The sequence below is a fragment of the Schistocerca americana genome, chromosome 9, assembly GCF_021461395.2.
Source record: "Schistocerca americana isolate TAMUIC-IGC-003095 chromosome 9, iqSchAmer2.1, whole genome shotgun sequence".
NCBI classification, from domain to species: domain Eukaryota; kingdom Metazoa; phylum Arthropoda; class Insecta; order Orthoptera; family Acrididae; genus Schistocerca; species Schistocerca americana.
The window spans coordinates 39,923,462-39,946,323 of NC_060127.1; the positions used below are offsets into that span (position 1 = coordinate 39,923,462).

Sequence of the window (22,862 nt, forward strand, 5' to 3'; positions counted from 1 at the left end):
TAGCTGTAAAAATCAATGGACATTTCATTTCAGGGTGGCGGCAGCTGAGAAAGGACAGACAATTTTGTAGCCTATCCTCCACATTATTCAATCCGTACACTGAGCATGTAGTGAAGAAAATTAAGGAGAAATGTGGGAAACAAAATACACCAAGAAGGAATAATGTTATGAGATTGTAATTCTGTCACAGACAGCAAGCATTTTGAATAGCAGTCGAATGGAATGGATAATACTTTGGAAAGAGGTTACAAGATGGACAGCAATTAAAGTAAAACAAGAGTAATGACGTGTAGTTCAATTAGGTGAGGTGATGCTAAGAACATCAGACAACAAAATGAGATGCAAAGCAGTAGAAGAGTTTTGGCAACTAACAAGGGAAGGTTCCCAGGTGTGGGATTGAATTTCTGAAACCAATTATAGGGTCCCAGGTATCACACCCTGCAGCCAATTGCCCTTGTGGGCTTTTGTTTGTAAGTAACTGACAAAAAAAATATATTCCTTTTCCTGCGGTCCTCTAAAGCCTCAAAAAAATGATAAGTCTACAGAGTGACACTGTGGTATAGTGGTTAAGGTATGTTCCTGATGTGCAGAAGCTGTGGTTTTGAATCTCATTAGGTACTTTATTTTTAAATCTTTATTGAAATGATTTCAAGCACTATTTTTATTGAATTATTAGGTTTAAAGATACTTTTTTAATTTTTTATTCCTTGTCACACCAATTTAATCATTTTATATACTATTTCACTGCCTTGAAAAAAAGAATGACTATGTAATTGATCTTATTTTGGTTTACCCATCATTTACTAAGTATCCAAACTCTATGTTGCAAAGATGCTACATAAACATACCCATGCCAAAAAGAGCAAAAGGAAAAATGAATATCTCTTTATCTTCTAATGTTTGCTTAAGCCAATATCAAATCTTTTCACTCCTCAACTATCTGTCTTTTCCCGTATGATTCCAGATGGATCTATTGCAAGAGTAAGCTATGTGTACCTGTGTAAAAATTGTTTTTTTTTTTTTTTTTTACAATGCATCTTCTGGAAAGGGAATCAGTTTCTTTCATTTCTAAAATATTCCTTCTGGAAACTATACCTGGAAGTACAACAACCTGCAGTCGACTAGAACAACAGCAACCTCAATTGTAATTGTATTTTACTGCATTCTTTGTCACGGCAATGGATGATGTTGCCTTCTCTTCAAAAAAGACGAGAAATATCATTCTGTTAAACGGAGAATTAATATACTAATCAATTAGACTGTTTCACTGGTAACTGTAGTGAGAGACTGTGGAGGCGTGAACTTAGCCGCATAAATTGTTACTGATATAAGTATTCATCATCAGTCGCACACCTCGAAATAATCTACATTATTTATGCCTCCCTTATGTCACCAGTGCCTTAGTAGCTACTATAATTGGTGGTTGTAAAAATGATGGTGCCATGTACATGTAACTAAAGTAATTAAAAAAAAAAAAAAAAAACATGTAAAAATTTTCTGTTGTATTAATTATCTTTTGTTTTCTTTGTTGCATGAATTGGATACTGTTAAGAGAAAGTTAATAAACATCACAAAAGAATGATACACATGGACAGAGAAAAAGATTTGTATGGAAACTACAAGAAAAAGAAATAATTAAACCCAATGAGAAGGTAGGAAAATTCTAATTTATAGCTTGCATGGCTGTGCTTGGTAGCGCCTTCCTCGTATCTAACAGTAATAGTAGAACAGTAGTCCCTCACCCACCCTCTCTGACAAATATGGACTTTAGAGTATAATTGTATTATTCAGCTGTATTGTTTTGCAATACACAAAAAGACGAGCAATAACGTAAAGGAAGTATAGATCTAGCACTAGTACAAGCAAAAGCAAGGGAATCAGTTCGTTTGTCATAAGACCAGAAAGATGTGCTAAAGGAACTAATACTACAGTATGTGTATGTATTTGAAAAGTGCCCACGACTAATAAAAGGTTACACATATAAAATAGATGTTTAACCACATGAAACATTTTGGTTTTCATCATAGCCCACACTCTGGTCCAAGGAGGAGACAATGAGGAAGGAAACAGAGGATGATAGATTGGGGTGTCATACAATGCTTATATTCGCCCTATCTTAGTCCTATTCTAGCTATCGCAAAATCCGACAGCAGCATCAGGCTCGTACTCAGTGCACAGAATACAATAAAAGAGTCATTGTTCCTGTTAGGGCACATCCTGACAACTAATAAGAACAGTTGCTAAAGTTCCATAAAGTAAAAAACCTTACCATAATCTATTTAAAGTCGTCATATTGGCAGATGGCTTTCCATGAAGCTAGTAGGAAATACAGCCTTTATATGTGGGGGCAGAAGCTATGAATTTTGTGTCTTGCCTTTCAGCTTAAATGTGAGCGCAGGTGTCTGCATTTCTGCTTTAGGTGGTTTTAGATCATCGTTTGCGTGGGTGACTTGCTGACTGCAACACCTACCTGGGAAGAGCTGTTGCAACTTTTGGAACAAGTACTACACCGATTCTCAGAATGTGGTGTTACAGAAAATTTAAAGTAGTCTGAATTTAGGAAGGAAAGGGTAAAAAAAATCCAAGGCATTTTGCCAGATTCAGGGAAACTGGATGCAATCAGACTTTTTTTTTGAAGCAGTGGGGGGCAGATAACTCAAAGCTTATCTGGGCTTAGTGTCTTTCTTTAGAAATTTTATTCCTGGCCAGCTGCTGAACAGCTATGCCCTGTTTAACTGTTTACAGAGGATGGATATGGATATGGATATGGACCAATCGATGTCAAATGTCAACATAAAAGAAGCTCTACTCAATGCAAATATATTGCATAATCCAGACATGTCACAAGAGTTTTGTTTAAGAACTGACGCATCCACAGAGTCTGGGGCAAGCTTATTTCAGATCACCGAGACAGATGGACAACAAACACCCAAGATAATTAGTTTTGCAAGCAGAACTCTTACTGGATGTGAGTGATTACACTGAGTAACGGAGCTCAAAGCTCGCTCTACAGTGCAGGATTTTAAGAAATTAGAGTATTATTTGTGGGTAAAACACACCAAAGTCTACTGTGACCACCAAGTACTTTCTTTTCTGTTGATGTGTAAACTGCTGCACAGACGAATAGCCAGATGGTGTCTTTACTTGTGGGAATTCAGTTCCGAGGTAGTGTACATCAAAGGTAAACAAAACAAAATTGCTAACACCTTGTCTAGGCTACCCAAAGGGTTAAATGAATTTTTACAACTCGTCGAACAGACTTCTGAAATTCGCATCCCACTTATGCAAGACAAAACATACCAACACTATTATGTAAAAATGTGCAACAGCCTGGAGCAGTTTTAAGAAGATCCATGCTGGAAAAGAGTAAGATTCTAACTGTGTGAAGGAGATGATGATGACAATTTTTTTTTATACTGTTCATAAAAGAGTACTGTTTCACCGACATACACCTAACCAAGAACGGTGATGAGAATGTTTACCTGAAAAGTTTGTAGATCATTTCATTCTTGACACTCACAATGTATGGGGTCATTAGGGTGCTTCTAAATGCAACAACAAGGTAAACCGGTACTGCCACTTTCCCGACATGTGGCACCAAATTTTCCAAGTAATCCGAACATGTGTGACTTTTCAGAAGACCAAACACCCCAACAAGACAAAATCAATTGAACTGCATTCAACAGTTCCCACAAAACCTCTACAATTAGTATCCTTGGATGCTGCCAATCCTTATCCAAAAGGAAAATGGGGTGTTAAGTATGTTAATTGCCTTATATGATGGTCTTTCCAGGTATGTTAAGTTATACGCAGTGAGATCAGTGACCACAAATTCTATTATTAGAAGATTTATAACAACTATCTCCTGAGAGTAGGGAAGCCACAGTTACTGTTGGCTGATAATGCATCTTACTTCACAAGTAACTGATGGCAGGAATTCATGACCAAAAATAAAAAACAAAACACATATTGGTATCACGATTTCCACCCCAAAGCAAAAAATGGCTCTGAGCACTATGGGACTTAACATCTGAGGTCATCAGTCCCCCAGAACTTAGACCTACTTAAACTTAACTAACCTAAGGACATCACACACATCCATGCCCGAGGCAGGATTCGAACGTGTGACCGTAGCGGTCGCGCGGTTCCAGACTGAAGCGGCCAGCCCACCCCAAAGCAACTCGCATAGCAAGGGTGTTTAAGGAATTTAACAGAAACATACAAAATGGACTGAGTTGTTCTAACAATTTCAGCAAATCATTAACAACTTGCCATACACTTCAACAGGTTTTACACCAACGGAATTAATGTTTCAGAAATGAGAAATGGACGAGTGGTAAAAACCACTGCCTAAAGTACCTAAGGGAGATATGAGATTTGAAGAAAAAATACACCAGGCCTTGATTAATCTAGGAGAAAAGGCTATCCAGAGAAAAAAAGTCTTGCGGTATAAATATTAGGATGCACTATACAATTCCACATAGGACAATAGGTATTACTGCAAATGCACCCAAAGTTTATCAAAGATGGAAAACTTAACCACAAATGGCAACTCTTATACAATGGCCCATTTATAATTACCTAAGTACCTCATCCAGGATCATACACACCAGCTTATCCTAAAAGTGGAAACGACAAGAGCCTTTATCCACACAAGGATCTAAACAAATTTGTATGTTGAATGGCTTTGACAAAAGGTTAAACCAAATCGTGAAGTTGATGTGCTTACATGTAGTGAAAACTATATATATAAATTATGAAAGATGTTCACTTAAGTTTAGGATATGTGTCTTGTTGTTTATGTGTGTGTAAATATAAATAAGATAAGTCATTAACTGTTTCAGAATTTGTTCACTGACAAAAGCATGTTGTGAAATAAGTGATAAACTGAATCTAATTGCCATGATGTGAATTCACTACTAAAATATAGACACCTTCCAAACACAAATTGATAAATGTGATGGGGAGAAGTAAATGATGTAATATTGCGACACGAAGCAATGTGCAAGAACAGTAGAAATTTGCATCGCAAGACAGGGACAACAGTGGACGATTAAAGAAAAAACAAATGGGACTAACATGCTGCTTACACACTAGGTCACTATTTACAACATATGCACAAAAATCTACATTATGAGCACATACAAAATAAACTACGCACTATAGTATAGGAAATCTGTATATAACTTGAAGGAATGATGGTTCTTGGATATGCTCATGCTGGAAAAGCTACAAGAGGGGGCAATGACAACATGCCTCATCTAGGAAGACACCTATTAGTTTCATGTGCAATAATTGTATGAATATGGAAGAGGTGGAAAAGATAAGTTGAAGTGATAGGCATGCTGTTAATATCTGCACTCTCACAAAAAAGGGTTGAATTCTGAGAATTAGTCAGAAAAATAATGAACTAAAAACATTTGCGTACAGTACAAAAAGATACATGCTATAAGCGTGAATGTCATGGTGGTTCACTTTGGAACAACGATATACTTAGTTGCTAAGTTTTCATATTAAGTGCTTTTTTTAACATGGAATGATACAAGAACAGATAGCAGTAATGACGAGAAAAATAATTTAGGTAGCTGGTATGAAAAGAAATGGGCCACACTGCAATACGAGTAATTATTTATACAATATAATGGAAGGAAACATTCCACGTGGGAAAAATTATATATAAAAACAAAGATGAGGTGACTTACCGAACAAAAGCGCTGGCAGGTCGATAGACACACAAACAAACACAAACATACACACAAAATTCAACCTTTCGCAACAAACTGTTGCCTCATCAGGAAAGAGGGAAGGAGAGGGGAAGACGAAAGGAAGTGGGTTTTAAGGGAGAGGGTAAGGAGTCATTCCAATCCCGGGAGCGGAAAGACTTACCTTAGGGGGAAAAAAGGACAGGTATACACTCGCACACACGCACATATCCATCCACACATACAGACACAAGCAGACATATTTAAATCCTTTAAAATATGTCTGCTTGTGTCTGTATGTGTGGATGGATATGTGCGTGTGTGCGAGTGTATACCTGTCCTTTTTTCCCCCTAAGGTAAGTCTTTCCGCTCCCGGGATTGGAATGACTCCTTACCCTCTCCCTTAAAACCCACTTCCTTTCGTCTTCCCCTCTCCTTCCCTCTTTCCTGATGAGGCAACAGTTTGTTGCGAAAGCTTGAATTTTGTGTGTATGTTTGTGTTTGTTTGTGTGTCTATCGACCTGCCAGCGCTTTTGTTCGGTAAGTCACCTCATCTTTGTTTTTATATATAATTATTTATACAAATATAATAGAGGGAAACAGTCCACGTGGGAAAAATATATCTAAAAACAAAGATGATGTGACTTACCAAACAAAAGCACTGGCAGGTCGATAGACACACACAAACAAACACATACATACATACACACGAAATTCAAGCTTTCGCAACCAACGGTTGCTTCGTCAGGAAAGAGGGGAGGAGAGGGAAAGACGAAAGGATGTGGGTTTTAAGGGAGAGGGTAAGGGCCCAAACTCTTCGTCTTTGAATATGTCTGCTTGTGTCTGTACATGTGTGGATGGATGTGTGGATGGATATGGGTGTGTGTGTGTGTGTGTGTGTGTGTGTGTGTGTGTGTGTGTGTGTGTGTGTGCGCACACGCGAGTATACCCGTCCTTTTTTTCCCCCCTAAGGTAAGTCTTTCCGCTCCCGGGATTGGAATGACTCCTTACCCTCTCCCTTAAAACCCACATCCTTTCATCTTTCCCTCTCCTCCCCTCTTTCCTGACGAAGCAACCGTTGGTTGCGAAAGCTAGAATTTTGTGTGTATGTTTGTGTTTGTTTGTGTGTCTATCGACCTGCCAGCGCTTTCGTTTAGTAAGTGAGATCATCTTTGTTTTTAGATACAATTATTTATACATAAATATGAGCATGAATCTGATAGCGTGAATGTCATGTGAGAATATAAAGATGTTATAGTATGTGAAATGTAATTAAGTGGAGATTCTATACTACCAAAGGGTAAAAATAGGGGCTTGGACCATACATTGAAGAATGCATGTAACAGATATAAATGCCTAATGCAAGTATTCAGGACGCAATTACACATGATCAAGGCTTATCTGAATGTCCTTCCACAAACATTTCCATGACGCTCTCCTGTAAATCAAGCAAAACCAAGCCATTCACACCAAATTTCTTTGTACACTTTCAATTTATTTGGTATACGTCTCACACACTTGTGTAATTTTCTAATATATGACCGACAAGAGATTTGTGAGCAGTCTCCTCCATGAAATGACTGCTTTCGGAACATCCTGCCAATGTGCCACAGTTTGCCACCTGTTTACTCTGTCTGGGCCTATGTGAGCACTGCATGCTATGTCCCCTCAAATGATTACAAGCAGGTGTTTTTGCAAGAGTTAACTGGTTAAATTGTGAATAGCTCATAATGTAATCACAGGATAGTATTTTTTGCTTTTGTTTCGCGAAGTATTATTTTTCATTTCTGTACATTTAAAGCACACTGGCAGTTTTTCTACCTCTTTAAAATCTACTTTATAAGTGACTGAAAATTTCTGCAGCTTTTTTCAGGCAGTGCTTCATTAGGAATATCTGCATCATCTAAAAAAAGCATCAGGTCACTATTAATTTTGAAATGGCGAAGGCTAAAAAGACAGTGCTCAATATACAACCCATCTAAAACCATCTCCTCCTGGCGATGCCAAAGCGACACCACTTGCCGACAGATGGCAACACAAATCATTGGAGGGAACGAAAGATCTAGCAGCGCGAGGTATGAGGACTGCAGTGTTCGCAGCAGCACCAGCGACCTTGTTTCCTTTCAAACCAATGTGATCCACATAAACATTAAAGTGGCTCTATCAAGAGTGAACAAGTGAAAGCTGGCCTGGAACTGTTGCACTAAGGGATGGACGCTGTACAACACACACAGGCTCTGAAGGGCACAGAGAATCACAACAGATGACAACTAAAAAGCCTGTGTCGCCAGATGTACTGTGTAGCCTGATACAGGGCAAAGAGCGCTACTGTAAATACTGCTCAGTGTTCCGGAAGCCGATGCTGAAAAACATAGGCGCCAATGATGAAGGCACACCTGACACCACGGTCAGGCTGAGAGCCTTCTGTGTGAGGCCCAAGCAACTTATGGTGATAAAACGAGGCTGGAGTAGTGGTCCTTAGGAAGAGAATTAAGTTCAAGGTGAACACGGGTTGCCGCACAAGGCCAAGGTCGTGAACGGTTCACACCCATCGGTGGCAGGTAGCGTAAAGTCAAGCTGCTAGAGCAACAACTGAAAGCAAACTCCAGGAGGTAATAGAGAAGATGGGCGTGCCCCATACCGGCAATCAAAGGAGTTATGAAGGACACGTATAATCGGTGGCCAGGCACGGCAGACAAACGACATGCGTATCTGCTGACAAAAATCACGGCAGAATGACAGCAGTAGTTTGGCAGCTTCTGCGTACAGGCTCTTAATTGGGCTAGTGTAAAAGGTACCAGTGGCCAAACAGACAAGGGACAGGTACAAACGGAGGAGGGTGGTCCAGTTCGCTTTCCAGGAAATACTGCCGAGGACACACAGGACATTGAGGGACCACATATAGTGGGCGGCCAGGTAAGATGTGTGGGAGGACCAAAAAGGTTTAGGAATTTTGTAGTTTCAACAAATGGAACAGCAACATGCTCAAGATGTAGAGACGGTGGAAGAAACCAATCGCGCCACCAGAAATTCATACAAATGGTTATGTCAGTGGAAAGGCGAAAGCCATTGTTTATGCTCCATGAGTAAAGACGGTCAAGACAATGCTGAAGTGCCACTCGAGGCGACAAGTCCGTGCAAAACTGCAACAGAAGGCAAAATCATTAATGAAAAGGGAGCCAGAGATGCCAGGCAGGAGAGAGGCCATAATAGGATTAATGGTGATACCAAAGAGGACCACGCTAAGGATGGAACACTGAGGCACACCATTTTTCTGGATAAAGTCGTCCGAGAAGGCAGAACCCACATCTACCTTGAAAACTCGGTCTTTTAAAAATTCTTGGAGGAAATGACATGTGAATCCTCTGAAGCCCCATGTGCAGAGAGTACTGGGAATACCAGTCCTCCAGCAGGTGTCATAGGCTTTCTCCAAATCAAAAACACACGGCCACAGTCTGGGATTTCCACAGAAAACCATGTTACGGGTTGACAAAGTGACAAGATGGCCAACTGCAGAATGGCGCACTCTAAGGCCACACTGTGCAGTGGGGTTAATAAATTGTGGGACTCTAGCCACCATACCAGCTGGGCACGTATCATACATTCCATCACATTCGACACACAGCTGGTGAGAGAAATGGGGCGGTAGCTAGAAGGAAGGTGTTTGCCCTTACCAGGCTTAGGTATGGGTATGACAGTGGCTTCACACCAGCACCTGAGAAATGTGCCCTCTGCCCAGATGCGATTGTACATATGAAGGAGAAAGTGCTTGCCTGCAAGAGAAAGATTCTGCAACAACTGAATGTGACCACTGTCTGGCCCTGGGGCAGAGCATTGGGATGAAGTGAGAGCATGATCTAGCTCACTCATACTAAGCATTGCAGCACTCACGATTCTGAGAGGAGAACGGTATTGCCCGAGCCTGCTCCACTTGTTTCCTATGTAGGGAGGCAGGATGATAGTGGGTGGAGCTCGAAATCGCTGCAAAATAGTGGCCCAAGGCGATGGAGGTAGCAATAAGGTCCACTATGACATCCACTACTACTATCAGTTTGGAAATTTGTGAATGGACCTTTGTTCCAGAGAGCCGTCAGAGGTTGGCCCATAAGACAGAAACGGAAGAGGGAATGGAACTGTTAAAAGAACTAGTAAATGATATCCAGCTAGTTTTTTTTGCTATTCCGAAGAACACAATGACACTGCACACATCTGGTTATAATGAATGCAGTTAGCCATCATACGATGACAGTTAAAAAATGATGAGAACACGACTCCACACGCAAATTGCGTCGCAGCACACTTCAAGTCCACCAAACGGGTTGGGACATGGTGCAGAAAAGATGAAGTGCAAGGAATGGAACGTTCTGCGGCAGTAAGGATAACACTGGTAAAGTTTTCTACCTGGTCACCACACCTGGAGAAATGCTGTCCATCAAAGGTCGCCAGGGAGGAGTAAAGCCTTCAGTGGCCTTTTAGGTGTCCACATAGATGGGGTGGAAGTCAGCAAACAGACAGCACAAGGGAAATGGTTATTCGAGTACGTCTCAGAGGGAACAGACCACTCTAGATGACAGGCAGGCTGGGCAGTGCAGAAGGAGAGGTCCAAATGTGAATAGGTATGCATGGAGTCTGAAAGGAATATGAGTGCTCCTGTGTTAAGGCAAATGATATTAAATTGATTGGAAGGTCAGCCGAGAGGGCTCCTCTCGGACAGGTTCTGGGAGAACCCCAAAGCGGATGGTACGGATGGAAGTCACCGAGCAGCATAAAGGGCCGAGGGAGTCGCCCAATAAGCTGGATGAAGTCCACCCCGGTGACACCGAACGACAGAGGGATGTGAACGGTACAAAGGGAAAAGGTGAAGTGAGGAAGCAAAATGCTGACTGCAACAGTTTGAAGCCAGTTAGTCAGGGAGACGGTTTGACTATAAATGTCATTCCGGATGAGCAGCATGACTCCCCCACGAGATGGAATGCCATGCTCGGGGGAAGGGGAGACTGGAGAGAATTGCTAGAGGCCAAAGTGGTCATGAGCGTGCAATTTTGCTTCCTGGAGGCAGAAAAAGTGGACACTGTGATTCCAAGAGCAACTGTAATTTGTCTGTTTGATCTAAGGCCACAAATGTTTCATTGGAGTTGAGTCATGACGAGGAAAGGGGAGGAGGGAAAAATGACAGGGTGTCACCTCGACTGCTACAGGGTGCAGCAGATGGAGGATCTCGGTCCACGAGATCTACAGAGACTGATGCCTCTCTTTCTGTTGGTCCGCGGAGTCTAGTGCAGAAAAACAATTGGCGGTGCAAACTGGCGAAACGGAGGTCGGCTGGGTGAGTGCATCACGTGGTGACACCACTGAAGAGGATTTCTGAGTCGGTGAAGGAGAAGATTGTTTGCCTCAGTTTGATTTCTCGGGGCTTCCGAGTGTGGCAGATGACAATTCAGACGTTCGTTGGCTGAAGGGATGTAAAAATTCTATGCGGGAGTATTCCGTGTGTGCTCTCTGGCTGCCGGTTGTGTGGCAGGTGACTCGGCCCCGTGAGGAAAGTTTAGTGGTTTGTTGCACAGCTGCAAGAGGAGACGGGGATGTTACATCGACACTTGGCAATTTGAGGACGCACGTCGGCATGGCCATGTCCTTCGTGGAGCGAGATGTACCGAAAACATTACTGTAAGTGCTGGATGGTAAACGGCAGGGTTTCCGACTAGTCAGCAACTTGCGAGCAACAGAGTACAGCACCTTTTCCTCAACCCGGATCTCCTAGACAGCCCACTCATTGAGATACACGGGACAATCTTGTTACGAGGCTGCACGATCGTCATTGCAACAGGTGCAGCAGGGAGAAGGAAGTGGACAATCACCCTCGTGAGCATCCTTACCACAGGTTACACATTTGGCCGGGCATCGACAGGACGTGCGAGTGTGGTTGCAACTGTTACACCAGTAGCAGTGTGTCGGGCCTGACTTTGATAACTACATAGCCTGCTCTGATCCTGGAGGGAAGTACTACTCTATCAAATGTCAAAACAAATGGGCATTAAGGGTGCATCTACCTTTTTCATCACCTGATTCACTGTAATGACACCCTGATCAGAGAGGTACGCCTGGATTTCTGCGTAGATCAGACCATCGAGCAGCCTAGTGTAAATACCACCGTGCGAAGAATTCAGTGTGCTACGGGCCTCGACACAAATGCGACAGCCGTGGAGGAGCGAAGCTGCGAGCAGTTGTTGGGCTCAAGAATCAGAAATCGTCTCCAAAAGCGAAGTGCCATTGTGTAAATGAGAGCAGGACTTCACAGGGCCAGCAATTGCATCAACACCTTTCTCAAAAACAAATGGATTTACCATCGCAAAGGACTGACCGTCTCCAGTACGTGAAACCACAAAGAAGTGAGGTGCAACTGGGAGGGTCTTCGAATCGTTAGCCTCATTTCGTTTCCGCTTAGTAGATGTTGACTGAAGAAGATGAGTGGCTCATTGTGAGAGAATCCCCCAAGATTGCCAGCCTCTCTGATGGTGCACTCCATTCAAATGGGGGCCTTCTCAGAGTGGCGCACCCACCTTTGGTGATCGTTCACACATCAGGTCACACCTCCTAAACACCTGATAGAGGGACCAATTGGCAATTTGGAAAGATAACAGCTCAGGTAATTGCCCCTCCCTGCGCCTGGCCTGTACCAGGGGGTACGTACAAAACCTACCTGTTGACACAGGTCTGTGAATTACACGTTCCCCAGTGATTTCATCCATAAATTGTTGTTGTTGTTGTTGTTGTGGTCTTCAGTCCTGTGAATGGTCTGATGCAGCTCTCCATGCTACTATATCCTGTGCAAGCCTCTTCATCTCCCAGTACCTACTGCAACCTACATCCTTAAGAATCTGCTTAGTGTATTCATCTCTTGGTCTCCCTCTACGATTTTTACCCTCCATGCTGCCCTTCAGTACCAAATTGGTGATCCCTTGATGCCTCAGAACATGTCCTCCCAACCGATCCCTTCTTCTAGTCAATTTGTGCCACAAACTCCTGTTCTCCCCAATTCTATTCAATACCTCCTCATTAGTTATGTGATCTACCCATCTAATCTTCAGCATTCTTCTGTAGCACCACATTTTGAAAGCTTCTATTCTCTTCTTGTCTAAACTATTTATCGTCCATGTTTCACTTCCATACATGGCTACACTCCATACAAATACTTTCAGAAACGACTACCTGACACTTACATCAATACTCGATGTTAACAAATTTCTCTTCTTCAGAAATGCTTTCCTTGCCATTGCCAGTCTACATTTTATAACCTCTCTACTTTGACCATCATCAGTTATTTTGCTCCCCAAATAGCAAAACTCCTTTACTACTTTAAGTGTCTAATTTCCTAATCTAATTCCCTCAGCATCACATGATTTAATTCGACTACATTCCATTATCCTCATTTTGCTTTTGTTGATGTTCCTATTATACCCTCCTTTCAAGACACCATCCATTCCATTCAACTGCCCTTCCAAGTCCTTTGCTGTCTCTGACAGAATTACAATGTCATTGGCAAACCTCAAAATTTTTATTTATTCTCCATGAATTTTAATACCTACTCCGAACTTTTGTTTCCTTTACTGCTTGCTCAATATACAGATTGAATAGCATCCGTAAATAGATATATTAAAAAAGGTAGGAAGATTTTCCTGTTTAGCAAAAGTGACAAAAAGCAAATTTCAGAGTACTTGACGGTTCAACACCAAAGTTTTGTCTCAAGTACAGATAGTGTTGAGGATCAGTGGACAAAGTTCAAAACCATTGTACAATGTGCATTAGATGAGTATGTGCCAAGCAAGATCGTAAGAGATAGAAAAGAGCCACCGTGGTACAACAACCGAGTTAGAAAACTGCTGCGGGAAGCAAAGGGAACTTCACAGCAAACATAAACATAGCCAACGCCTTGCAGACAAACAAAAACTGCGCAAAGCGAAATGTAATGAGAGGAGGGCCATGTGAGAGGCATTCAATGAATTCGAAAATAAAGTGCTATGTACTGACTTGGCAGAAAATCTTAAGAAATTTTGGTCTTATGTCAAAGTGGTAGGTGGATCAAAACAAAATGTCCAGACACTGTGACCAAAATGGTACTGAAACAGAGGATGACAGAATAAAGGCCGAAATACTAAATGTCTTTTTCCAAAGCTGTTTCACAGAGTAAGTCTGCACTGTAGTTCCTTCTCTAGATTGTCGCACAGATGACAAAATGGTAGATATTGCAATAGATGACAGAGGGACAGAGAAACAATTAAAATCGCTCAAAAGAGGAAAGGCCGCTGGACCGGATAGGATACCAGTTCGATTGTACACACAGTATGTGAAGGAACTTGCCCCCCTTCTTGCAGCGGTGTACCGTAGGTCTCTAGAAGAGCGTAACATTCCAAAAGATTGGAAAAGGGCACAGGTCATCCCCGTTTTCAAGAAGGATGTCCAACAGATGTGCAGAATGACAGACCTATATCTCTAACGTCTATCAGTTTTAGAATTTTGGAACACGTATTATGTACGAGTATAGTGACTTTTCTGGAGACTAGAAATCTACTCTGTAGAAATCAGAATGGGTTTTGAAAAAGACGATCGTGTGAAACCCAGCTCATGCTATTCGTCCACGAGACTCAGAGGGCCATAGACACGGGTTCCCAGGCAGATGCCGTGTTTCTTGACTTCTGCAAGGCGTCTGATACAGTTCTCCCACAGTCGTTTAATGAACAAAGTAAGAGAATATGGACTATCAGACCAATTGTGTGATAGGATTGAAGAGTTCCTAGATAACAGAATGCAGCATGTCATTCTCAATGTTGAGAAGTCTTCCAAAGTAAGAGTGATTACAGGTGTACCGCAGGGGAGTGTCGTAGGACCGCTGCTATTCACTATATATATATATAAATGACCTTGTGGATAACATCAGAAGTTCACCAAGGCTTTTTGCAGATGATGCTGTAGTATATCGAGAGGTTGTAACAATGGAATATTGTACTGAAATGCAGGAGGATCTGCAGCGAATTGACGCATGGTGCAGGGAATGGCAATTGAATCTCAATGAAGACAAGTGTAATGTGCTGCGAATACACAGAAAGAAAGATCATTTATCATTTAGCTACAATATAGCACGTCAGCAACTGGAAGCAGTTAATTCCATAAATTTTCTGGGAGTAGGCATTAGGAGTGATTTAAAATGGAATGACCATATAAAATTAATCGTTGGTAAAGCAGATGCCAAACAGATTCATTGGAAGGATCCTAATGATATGTAGTCCGAAAACAAAGGAAGTAGGTTACAGTACACTTGTTCACCCACTGCTTGAATACTGCTCCCCAGTGTGGGATCCATACCAGATAGGGTTGATAGAAGAGATAGAGAAGATGCAACGGAGAGCAGTGCGCTTCGTTACAGGATCATTTAGTAATCGCGAAAGCGTTATGGAGATGATAAACTCCAGTGGAAGACTCTGCAGGAGAGACACTCAGTAGCTCTGTACAGGATTTTGTTTAAGTTTAGAGAACATACCTTCACTGACGAGTCAAGCAGTATATTGCTCCCTCCTACGTATATCTCGCGAAGAGACCATGAGGATAAAATCAGAGAGATTAGAGCCCAAACAGAGACATACCAACAATCTTTCATTCCACGAACAATACAAGACTGGAATAGAAGGGAGAACTGATAGAGGCACTCAAAGTACCCTCCGCACACCATCAGGTGGCTTGCGGAGTATGGATGTAGATGTAGATATCTGTTATGTGTCAGACGTGTGAGCCAGCCTTCAGGACCACACAGGGAGGAAGAAGAAAAAGAGGAACCTCAAACGCAGAAGAAGAGGAAGGATAGGAGAAGGGGAACAAAGAAAGAGAAGAGGAACAAAAAGCAGTGGAGAGACTTTTCTGATGTTAGGCTACTGAAAATGCAGAATACATTCCAAAAAACATCCCAGACATGTTCATCTAGGGGGAAGAATATGGAGAGGATCGACATGCAGCACAAAAGGGAAAAGATACTGCAAAGGCTGGAGCCCTGTGGTAGCCAAGCACGAACTCACCAAAGAGTGGTGAGCCCCCTGGGGGGCTTTTGAGCTGTGATCTGTTTAACTGTCATTTAACTATTTAAAAATCTGCTAACTAAGTATGCATCAGCACAGGACTGTGTCACCAAATTTTAGCAACAATGCACTGGCTAAGGCATCGCTCCTTGTCAACAGCTGTCGGGCAAAACCCGAGTCTCCTGTTGTGCCCCATCCACCCTATTCACAAGGCCTAGCCTTCAACAGACCTCTTCCTGTTTCCCTATGTAAAGTGACGTCATTTCCAAATCGTGAAGAAGATTCAGAATAATGTGACAAGAACCCTTCGTTCAATCCCTGAAAGTTTTTTTCCAGGTTTTCCAAAAGTGGGAGAAATGTTGGGAATGATGTATTGCCAGTGGAGGGGACTACTTTGAGGGAGAGAGTACTTGAAACACAGTAGAGTGAGCAGTGAAGATGTTATAAGCAAAGTTTGGTCTCTCTCTCTCTCTCTCAAACACACACACACACACACACACACACACACACACACACACACACACACACACACACACCCCTCAAAAAACAACTATAAAGGTCCCACCCAAAAATAAAGGTCCCACCCAAAAATAAAGGTCCCACCCAAAAATAAAGGTCCCACCCAAAAATAAAGGTCCCACCCAAAAATAAAGGTCCCACCCAAAAATAAAGGTCCCACCCAAAAATAAAGGTCCCACCCAAAAATAAAGGTCCCACCCAAAAATAAAGGTCCCACCCAAAAATAAAGGTCCCACCCAAAAATAAAGGTCCCACCCAAAAATAAATGTCCCACCCAAAAATAAATGTCCCACCCAAAAATAAATGTCCCACCCAAAAATAAATGTCCCACCCAAAAATAAATGTCCCACCCAAAAATAAATGTCCCACCCAAAAATAAAGGTCCCACCCAAAAATAAAGGTCCCACCCAAAAATAAAGGTCCCACCCAAAAATAAAGGTCCCACCCAAAAATAAAGGTCCCACCCAAAAATAAAGGTCCCACCCAAAAATAAAGGTCCCACCCAAAAATAAAGGTCCCACCCAAAAATAAAGGTCCCACCCAAAAATAAAGGTCCCACCCAAAAATAAAGGTCCCACCCAAAAATAAAGGTCCCACCCAAAAATAAAGGTCCCACCCAAAAATAAAGGTCCCACCCAAAAATAAAGGTCCCACCCAAAAATAAAGGTCCCACCCAAAAATAAAGGTCCCACCCAAAAATAAAGGTCCCACCCAAAAATAAAGGTCCCACCCAAAAATAAAGGTCCCACCCAAAAATAAAGGTCTCTGTCAGTAATCCATACATATAAATAGCATATCAAAAATTATAATGTCTGTAAAAAGTGAGACTGAAGTACCTCATATTTATGATTTTATTACATTAGATGTAGGGCTAAAATTAATGTTAAAGACTACTAGGAATGAACTGTGTACCTTATGGGTCAAAGAAGGAGACTAATGAAAACGCCAAGCTTTATACACAATGTGCAGTGAATAATATTTAAAATTAACCAGGTTTTCATTCAAAACTTCCTCATATTGTAAAGATGTAAATTTCCAAGCAGGTACTTACCACAGTCTATGAAGATGTCGAGGTCACTTGTCTCCAGAGCAGTACCGGAGACACGAGAGCCAAACGGGTACACTCTCACGTTGGGAACTAACTCGTCAGGAAGTATCCTCTCCAGCACGGCACACACAGGATGACGTTCCCGACTGCCAACACCATCATCTATGTCATCATCAAAGTCCAAAGTCAATTTATCGGCCGTACTAACCAGATCGGCAATTTTCTGGTTAAAAGAGTCCTCATTCTTCAAGACTGCCTTTATGTTGGGATCTAGTGTAAATGTCTCGTGCATGTTGACCAGTCCCGCTGCAGAAAAATAACCACACAATAATAAATAATACATCTCCATTGGACATAATTTCAAACAAGCCCGTCATGTTCCCAAGGCTTGGGCATTCCTATCAGTTCTCATGATCTAGCAGTCCATACTACATACTCCACAGTCTCTGTGATATGCTTTCATAATGAAATGTTGACAACTTTTAACAAAATTGTATGTTACAGATTACAGTGGGCCAAATCTACAGACATTAAACTCACTAAACTGTCACCTAATACAAGTGTATTTTAACTGAAGTGTAGTCAATAGATTATGATGGATAATATGAACTACATGAAAAAGCAGACACCAGGCGCTGGATGGGCACCGTGGACTAGAACGATATGAAGTACACACCTGGTGCAAGCCAAGCAAGAGGTCCAAACCAAACAAATGAAATAATTAAATGAATGAACATGTACAGTGTTGGCAAAACAGGTAAAGGTGTTAACATCTTACACCTAAACCTGTACAACTGCCAAACACCATGTGTGTCATTTAAATGCAGTTCAATGTTTGGTATGAAGAGAGAAAATGTGAAAAGAAATGCCTGTAGCAATTCCATACAGATATAGCAGCATGCAAGTACTTAAGCTAAACATGTGTATTTGTTACAGTAGTTCAAAATACTCACAAATGGACTTCCATTCGGGCTCATGTGAAGCACGCACAGTATTTGTTTTCACTCGAACTGGGTGGCTCGACAATACTTTACCAACTGAGATCCTGAAAGGAATTAGTATACATTGCTATCTTAACCACAGACTGATTTCCATGATCAAAGAAAAGTAGGGACTAATCTGAAAAACAGATGCAAGTTTAAAGAGGAAACAACAATTATTTATTTAAATAAAGTGTGCTCTTTCTGCACAAGTGGCACACACAAGCCCCACACATAAATTAGTGACTCTTAAAGATGTGACTGTACTTCAGTGATTAAAAAAATCATAGCAAATGAACAACTAGATTCTCGAAATGAGCAAACTGCTGGTTTCTTGTCAGTGGGAAGTTGCATTACCTTAGGCCCAGATGCTCACAATGATTAGGTTGCAAAGCATATCACATACATGTTTTCTTTCCTGAGGTAAGCTCACTTGCAGGTGTTTTAACTGACTCTCCATATCCTGGATATATTGGCACAAACGTGGATTTGGCCCCTACCTGGTCCTACATCATCTTTCAAGGGCAGACTGCGGAATCTCACTGACCAAGGAAGTACAAAGTTTCTCCACAAAGTATCAGCTCCATTTCTATTTTGATGCTCCTATAAGCTGAAGTGTTGTCTATGCATTAGGCTAGTTGGCAAAGGTTGTTAAGCATCCCAATGCAACTGACCCCAGCTCTCTTAAAACACCTCAGGAGCTGAGACATTTACCAATCTGAAACTACATTTGGTGCTCCACTTTTAGCCGCAATGTACCATTCACTTGAAAAACTGTTCCAATGACATGAGGTGGTTTTGGAAGGCCACAATGACTCCAATATCAAAATCTGAAGAAAATGTGAGGTGAGTGAACTTTAAATTTTGACCGATGGCCAGAAGTTCAACTGGGTGGCTGGCTGAAGAACTTCTGGAACAGTGAAGAAATGATGCTACTTTTCTTGGACAGTCTTATAATGGGAGATGAGGTTTGAGGATTTTGAACACGACCCTGAGACAGAGACAGAGCTCCAAGGGGCACATCTCACCATCACCACACCCAAAGAATGCATGCACAAGTAGATCCAAAGTAAAGGCAATGCTCATTGTCTTCTTTTACGTTAGTGGTAACATCCACTACAAAGAGACTGTCACTGCTGCCTTTCATATGGAAGTGTCCACATGAAAAAAAAAAAGTGTCTGTCATGTCAAACCACGCATCACAAGTTCCCAGCCACACTGCTTTCTCAGTGAGGTATTATCTGGTTAAAAACAAAGTGTCAATGCTGCACCAGTCCCACTCCACAAGTTTCTTCTTTGTTTTTCTGGTTCAAAATAACCTAAAACGCCACCATCCTGAGACTACTGACAACACAGAAACTGCTGTTACACTTGCCTAAATAAAATTACAACACAGGCCTTCCAGGATGCCTCCAACACTTGGAAATCTTAGTGGCAGAAATGTATTTACGTAGGTGGGTCCCATTTTGGAGAATACTGAGGCTCTGTACTGTATTTATCTATGAATTAGTATTTGTGGACTTACAAGGAGAGTCCCCCAGTGGTCTGATTGAGTTTTTGAAACAATGTGTATGGTGATGTAGGTTAGGGTCCCGAGTATATCTTACGTACAAGATATACATTTTTTTATATTAATCATCATACAAACATTTGCACTTTGGACAAAACAACTATGATGAAGATTTAAACAAAAGAACAGATTATAAATAAATATGGAAAATGTGGAACAGAAATAATGAATGCAATGACGTGGACAAGAACATTAGATGATCAAATGGAAGAAAATTAATAATAAAAAAAAATTACAGTCACATGCACAAAGCTTCTAAATGAAAAAAATTACAGGAAGGAAAAAAATTTAGAGTACATGTGAAAGTTAATATTATGGTTAAAATAACAACACAGGATTTGAAAATTTAAAAAAAAATTATATTTAAACCAATTAATTGAGTAAAAATAATGATCAAAGTAATTTTGGCAAAGATTTCAAAATCAAAAAATTTTGAAGCACCTGACATGATTCTGCAAATCATTCTGATAAGTTAGGCACTACACTACAATTATATTTATTACTGTCAGTTTTCAGGATCTAAAACATAACACAAAATTATGAAATTTTTTTATGGATTACTTGCAAATGTGGGCCCACCAGGGTACGATACCTCGAATTCTAACCTACATCACAGTCCAAATGGTTTCAAAAACTATCCCACTCTCCTTGTTAGTGACATTACTTTCTGGGCAAACCTAGTACACCAACATCACACAGGCAGTTCATAGGGATGTGTTGTATGTTAGTGAATGTTGTCCTGTTGAAAAATCACAGCAGTGTACTGTCTCACAAGAGGTATCACATGGTACATTACTGTGCTGTTCAAATTACTGGAACATTACCAGACATGACCTGAAGTCATATCAGATGGCTCCCCACATTGCATTTGAGTTAGTACAGGAGTATGACCCTTCAAAGTCTGGACAGAATGCATCCCCTTTCCATGCTGTGTCATAGTCTTAACGTGACGGTCACATGAGGCAATCTCTTCCGTGCTAGGAGTGTGCAAACAGTCATGAATCATTTACTTCCTTTCCTGGCACATTTTGTAATTAGCTACTTGGTTGCAAGAAGTTTTTTCCTTGCGTAATCAAGCGAGTTGTGAGTAACATGTATTCTGTCAGCTTCTCACATTGTCCCAAAATTTAGTGCCCCTGCCCTCGCCCCAACCCCTCATGGGGTTTGCTGAGACAACTGGCTCAGGCCTCAATACCTCCAAAAGATAACTATTGTGGTTGCACATATGTGTGGATAGCGATTTTCGGCATTAACATTTCTTTATGAAAACTCTTTAACAGCGGGATGCAGCTATCAAGTTAATATTCCAAACTTTTTGTATTTTAATTCCTCAGTCAGTCCCTTCAATTTGTGCACAACCTTTTGAATCACCCCGTATGATACGCATTTCAAACTTCACACTGTTACATAATCAATAAATTCATTTATCCAGCGAATATATAAACATAATAGAGTTAATATTAACAATTGCAATATTTTATTAATGTGCAGTGTAAATTAGTTGTCATCAACAGGAAAGTAAGTAAACGCTGAACTTTTAACTGCACAGAAACTGAAAATAAAGGAAAGTGAAACTTAAACTTTTTTGAACAAAATCCCACCTTCCTAAGATCTAATTCTGCCAGAGCCAACGCTGCTAATGCTCTACACTGTCATTTCACACGTATTCTGGTACCACACTGAACACTTATACATAATTACTAGGAAGGATTTGTTACAAAGTCTTTTCTAATGGTACTCATCTTGGGTAAACAGTTCAGATGAAATGTGGCGCTACATAAGAATAGTGAAGACCAGAAGTTTAGATCACAAAATTCATTAAGAGTTATTCACTCAAATTAGGATAAGAGGCCTTTGTGGTACAACTTGACTAAAATGGAGATTGGTTGATAGGACATCTTCAGACTGGAATCCTAACAACAGTTATCACCAGTAATGGAATTAAAGAGTAGCAAACAGATCGTGAAAGGTAGGTGACTTGATTGAAATGAAGAATCCAAACTTATAGATTTATCGCATCCGATAACTTAACATTATACTGAATTTTGAAAGACTTCCCTTAAAAATGGACATTATCTGCTAAGGCACAGAAATAAAATAATAATGAAAGATCACTTCAGAAAATGCATGATAACATTGAAAGTACATAGAAATAATACATCACCCCTTGGAGAAACTTACCTGTCTGCAAACTCTATTACAGCATTGTCATTGCCAAGTCCAATGTACGTAATAGTACCGAATTTCTGAAGTCCCCAATATATATCAATTATCTTTGCACCTTTCGGAACCTCTGCAACCAAACATATTGTACTTTAATCACTAATATAGGGTAACTAAAAAGTTATTTTATATGTAACCTGCTGAAATACAGTAACAAACTTTTCAGTATTTATGCAACTTCAATTCCAAGAATATCTTCTAGCATCAATTGTCCCCAATTTTCTGTCCACACCAAATACGAATATGTGTTCCATACACAAAGCCAATGTAATTGTGTGATGGGTACTGAATACGAACTGATAGTGGAAACAAGAGTGTCTTTGTCCTAAGCAGAGTGGTTATCCAGATAGCAGCAAGAAGTGACCGTGGCACAGGAAAGTATGGAAAATAAAGTGCAAAAATATGCGAGAGTGATGCAGGAAGAGTGATCAATTTGAACATCTAGTTTTATGATATCGATGGGAGTAATGAGGAACACGAGACGCTGCACCAACAATCAGCACAGTCTTGCAACCATGTGTTGTACAAGACGAGACAGTTGATACGGTGCAGCTTATAAATAAGAGGGTGTGCTGCAGTTTGGAAGACAAGTGAAACACAGGACAGAAGAGAAAGGAGGACAGATACAGAGTATAGTAATATGTTCGAAAATAGTAACAAAGGCAAGCAGCTCTGGGTTATGAGATGGAAGAAAGCCATTAGGCAAAACTCAAACAATAGAAAACTCAGGATGGAATAATGACAATATTATGAAAA

At 40.9% G+C, this 22,862-nt stretch overlaps 1 protein-coding gene across 4 annotated transcripts in view; it reads right to left on the reverse strand.

Annotated features, from left to right (window-relative positions):
- Window positions 1-22,862, reverse strand: part of LOC124550906 (speckle targeted PIP5K1A-regulated poly(A) polymerase-like) — a 161,333-nt gene that overhangs the window by 116,835 nt on the left and 21,636 nt on the right. For 3 of the 4 annotated variants that reach the window (XM_047125691.1, XM_047125689.1, XM_047125690.1), the window contains exons 3-5: window positions 22,065-22,176; window positions 18,287-18,378; window positions 17,337-17,639 (exon numbers count right to left, since the gene is read on the reverse strand). In XM_047125691.1, the coding sequence (XP_046981647.1) occupies window positions 17,337-17,639; window positions 18,287-18,378; window positions 22,065-22,176 (507 nt within the window). Of the gene's footprint in view, window positions 1-17,336; window positions 17,640-18,286; window positions 18,379-22,064; window positions 22,177-22,862 lie in introns of those variants that run through there. The other variant, XM_047125692.1, reaches the window with a different exon arrangement.